At 43.0% G+C, this 4,255-nt stretch overlaps 1 protein-coding gene across 1 annotated transcript; it reads right to left on the bottom strand.

The window, feature by feature from the left end:
• Positions 1-390: 390 nt before the first annotated feature.
• LOC148118658 (uncharacterized) lies at positions 391-2,166 on the bottom strand. The gene is given in 2 exon segments (XM_087900120.1): positions 391-1,194; positions 1,196-2,166. Coding segments are annotated over 2 exon segments (1,137 nt in total). The 5' UTR covers positions 2,084-2,166; the 3' UTR covers positions 391-945.
• Between the last annotated feature and the right edge of the window lie 2,089 nt (positions 2,167-4,255).

Genomic DNA, 4,255 nt, shown 5'->3' with positions numbered 1-4,255 from the left:
ACACAGCACCAACTCGTTCGCAGAGCTAGGGTACTGAGTCCAGGACACTAAGCCACTGAATGGCTCCCCTAAGAAAGCCAATTTTCAAAGCAACATCACGAACAAACAGATCCGTAGTGGCAGCGTTTTAGCCAGGGATGCTTCTCTGAGACACCACTACAGCTCCATGAGAACATTCCCCAGAAACATGCAGGGCTGGAGGACTCAGAGCTTCTCTTACAGAGCGCCTGTGTCACCTAAGATCAGCTCGAGGGGATCTAATGCTCTCTTCTGAGCTCTGCAGGCAGCTGACACATGTGCACACACCCCCTCCCATGACATAACAAGCATAAAAAGTGGCAAAGTACAAAGGACCAAGTAAATTTTGTGCTGGAAAAAGACATTTTTATTAGAAACAAATGACAAAGTACAGTCACACCTGGACAGTCGAGGACTATGACAAAAATCTGGACATTTACAAAGTCAGATTTTACTGGCTCATTAATTACAAAAGTACTTAAAAATTGCGTATAACAAAAAGTACCAACAGAATTATGACTAAGAATCCGAAATCCACAGTATACTGACACAGCAGGTTTTATACTTCTTAGGTTTATGAGATTTAGGGACTCAGCTTCATTTCAGGGGTTTGAACATGTTAACATTGCAAGAGTCCAAGTATTCCTCTATTTAGAGAGTCTGGGTCTGTGGTGGAGCCTATTGAAGACTTTCCCACACTGGGAATTCAAGGTAAAATGTTCCCCCATACTGCTAATAGTGATAGATTTTCCCTCCAGTCTTCCCATGTATGCTATCAAGGATGAGCAAAAAGCTTTTCCAGGTCAGTATTCATCTCCAGTTAAGTCCTCAGTGCTCAAAGGCTTCCCAACACGCTTTCAACTCATAGGCATTGGCACACCAAACTGTGGCCCATCTAACCAGTGCAGATTCACTGCGTTCACAGGCTCATTTTGAACATGAGCTTGAACGTGTGGAGTTGTTCTTCTTATGCTCAGCCTCTAACTCATACTGAAAGCGTTCCACCAATCGACTGTGTACATTCATGTGTCTTCGAAGACTCTTGGAGTATGAGAATGCCTTACCACATTCTTCACATTTATAGGGCTGCCCGTGTGTTCTCATGTGATTCTGAATGTAACTGGAACAACTGAAAGTTTTCCCACACTCCTTACATTCATACGGCTTTTCCCCCAATGTGAGTGGTCAAATGGTTTCGTAAGGAAGCACTATATTTAAAGGTTTTCCCACACTGCGTACATTCATAAAGTTTCTCTTTGGCATGGCTTTTTTCATGATTCCTAAGGGAATAGACACATAGATAAGCTTTCCCACACACCTTGCACTTGTAAGGCCAGGCTCCACTGTGAGTCCCTAAGTGTCTTCTTGCACATTGCCCAGAAGTGAAGGTCTTTCCACACTGCTTACATTCATAGGGCTTCTCTCCAGTGTGGGTTCTCTTATGTGCTTGAACATGGCTGGAATGTCTGAAGGTTTTCCCACACTGCTTACATTCATAAGGTTTCTCACCAGTGTGAATCCTTTTGTGTAGTCTAAAGGAACAATAATTCTTGAAGGTTTTCCTGCAGTGTTTACATTCATAAAGTTTTTCTGTTGTATGAAGCCTTTTATGCAGGTCGAGGGAACTGGAAGTCCAGAACATTCTCCCACAATCCTTACACTCAGGCATCTCTCCGGAGTGAATTATTCTATGTCCCCGAAGGGTATCCGCATTAGGAAATATTTCCCCACACAGCTTGCATTTATGCCTGTCTGTGCTATGAGTTAGCATATGCCTTTCAGCACAGAAGCGGTAACTAAAGGCTTTCTCACAATGCAGACATTTGTAAGGTTTCTCTCTACTGTGGATCTTTTTATGATTTTTTTTAAGGGAGCTGGGACACATAAAGACTTTACCACATATTCTACATTCACAGTATTTCTTTACATATTTCTGATAGTCACACGGTCTGTTTTGAGGGTTGAATGTAACATGCCTCTTTAGGGACTGACTCAGGAAGCTTTGGTTCAGGCATTTTCTTGTTTGTGACAGGATCTTGAGGTGCGGTTTCTCTACACTGGTCATTGTCTCTAAGTTCACAGTCTCTCTTTACCATTTGGATTCTGTAAGATTAAGAAATATAAGAGTTTGCTTAGTAACAATTTTATACTTATTAGTAGATATTAGATTTATACTGGGAAATAACAAGGTATTTTAGGCATTTATGCCCCCAAAGTGTGGGCAGACACTTTGGAAGTGTCTGGAGTAAATGTGTAAAGAGACAAAGCCCTGAGAGAATGCACATTGCTGACACGGGCACAGCCATGTCTCAGACTAATGACAATGGTAAAGCCCTCCTCCAGGCTGAGTGCTAATATTGACAGTGTGCTCAAGTATTACAAACGGCTGACTGGTGTGTGTAAAGACTAGCAACAGCAGCTTCCCCATCCCCGAGACTGCTGCCTACAGACACCTCCTGCAGACTCTAGCTCTGTGGTGTGATGATAAAGCACTCAGGTTCCACACGCTGCACACTGCCCACCTGACCCCAGCTTTCACAGAAGTGGATTCTCGGGTCTGAAAGCTGCCTGGAGTATCCTGTGAGTCTCTATCATCTCAGGCAGCAGTCTTGAATCAGTTCTGGATGTAGAACTCAGACGTCTGGACCATCTGTTCCTACCAGGGATTTCTCGGGTAGTCTTCCTTGATCAAATCTGATTTTTCTTAGCTCAGAATGAATCCACAGCCTCTCATTTCCTGTGGAAACAAAAGCAAAATCTCTTCTCCAAAGTAACATACCTTTTGACTTCAATTTTGAAGCCAAGATATTTTCAAAATACCTATCTTGGATTAATTCAGCAGCATTTATAAACAAAAGTCTTTTAGCAGCTGTTGCTCCTTCCTCAGTGTTCAAACAATTCAAAGAGAGAATAATAGTATACAGTATCAAGATTCTCTGTGTATTTTCCATCTCTGTGTGACTTTATTCTGCAGGAGCTCCTTCCGCTCCTTCAGCGAATAGCCACTGAGATACCAGCCCATTGGGGCGTGGTCTCTCTCTCTCTTTAAAAAAGCAGCGGCTGTCCTCCATTCTCTCTCTGGCTTCCAGCTCCACTTCCAACTCGTAGGCTCCTTTCCTGATCGCGCAGAGGGGCTGTTGTCTGGGACGGTAATCTGTAAGTTTTTTCCCCTTTGAATAAATAACCATTCTATTAATCATAATTCCAAACTGGTGTTTTGACTTACGCCTTCATTTGGCACACAACGTTTGGTTGTAGAGCCCCCCATCACCCCCGCTCAGCTGCCAGCCGCCAGCTCGGCTAGGCACAAGCCCTCCCTCAGCTGTGGCCTGTGCCCTGTGTGTGGAGCCAACAGTTCAACATAAACTATCACACAGTGGCTTTTCTTGCTGCAATTCTTTATATTTTCTCATTACATGCCTCAGATTGGCTTCAAGCCCCCACGTGGATTTAAACTCCACACCTCCGGAGCTCCACAGGCTCGGGACAGTCTCTGCCCGCCTGGTTTGCTCTTTTCTGAGTTGTTTTTAAATTTCCCTTGCAAGTGCAGTGCATGAGTGGTGTGAATCAGAACGCAAGCGGTTGCCTAAAGCTGCAACCCCTCGGGTCATGTGGAGGCATACATAGCTTCCGGGTTGCTCTTCTCTACCCCTGGATTCTGGGCTCCTGGTTCCGTGTATGGAGTTGATTTAATTATATTTTCTTAGTTGAGCAACTTATATTTCCTAGTTTTTAACAAATACTAAGGTGGACACTGAAACAGAACCCTGTTTCCGTCACCTTTGCAGTGGTTCTAGTCGCGACCTGGCAACAGTACTGCCTATGAGATAATAGGTAATATGGCAGTTTTTGTTTCCAACGCCAATTTTACTGTTTTCTTTATTAATACAATGGATTATGTCATGCAAGGTTTATATGACTATGGGGATACATTAATTTACTTGTTACTAGGTTTCAGTTTTCTCTTCAATATTCTGTCATTAAGGAAGATACGATTTTTACGGACTAATAATGAATGACTAGTTGAAAGAATTAAAATTATTGAAAACCAGGGGTTATCTGAACAAGTGGATACTATGATAGACAAAATTGACTCCATAGCCAAGGGTACTAGGAAGTTACCTGAAAGGGTTCAGGCTGTTGAATTTGACGTTCAGACGTTATCACAAAGTTTTGATAAGGTAACAGATAGAATGTACCTCCAGGATGGGAACCAAAAAACTGATACGTTAGTGAA

Source organism: Myodes glareolus, chromosome 21 (genome assembly GCF_982192425.1).
Source record: "Myodes glareolus chromosome 21, mMyoGla1.1, whole genome shotgun sequence".
Lineage (NCBI taxonomy): Eukaryota > Metazoa > Chordata > Mammalia > Rodentia > Cricetidae > Myodes > Myodes glareolus.
The sequence above is the reverse complement of the archived record's forward strand: the minus strand, read 5'-3'. Positions and strand labels throughout refer to the sequence as shown.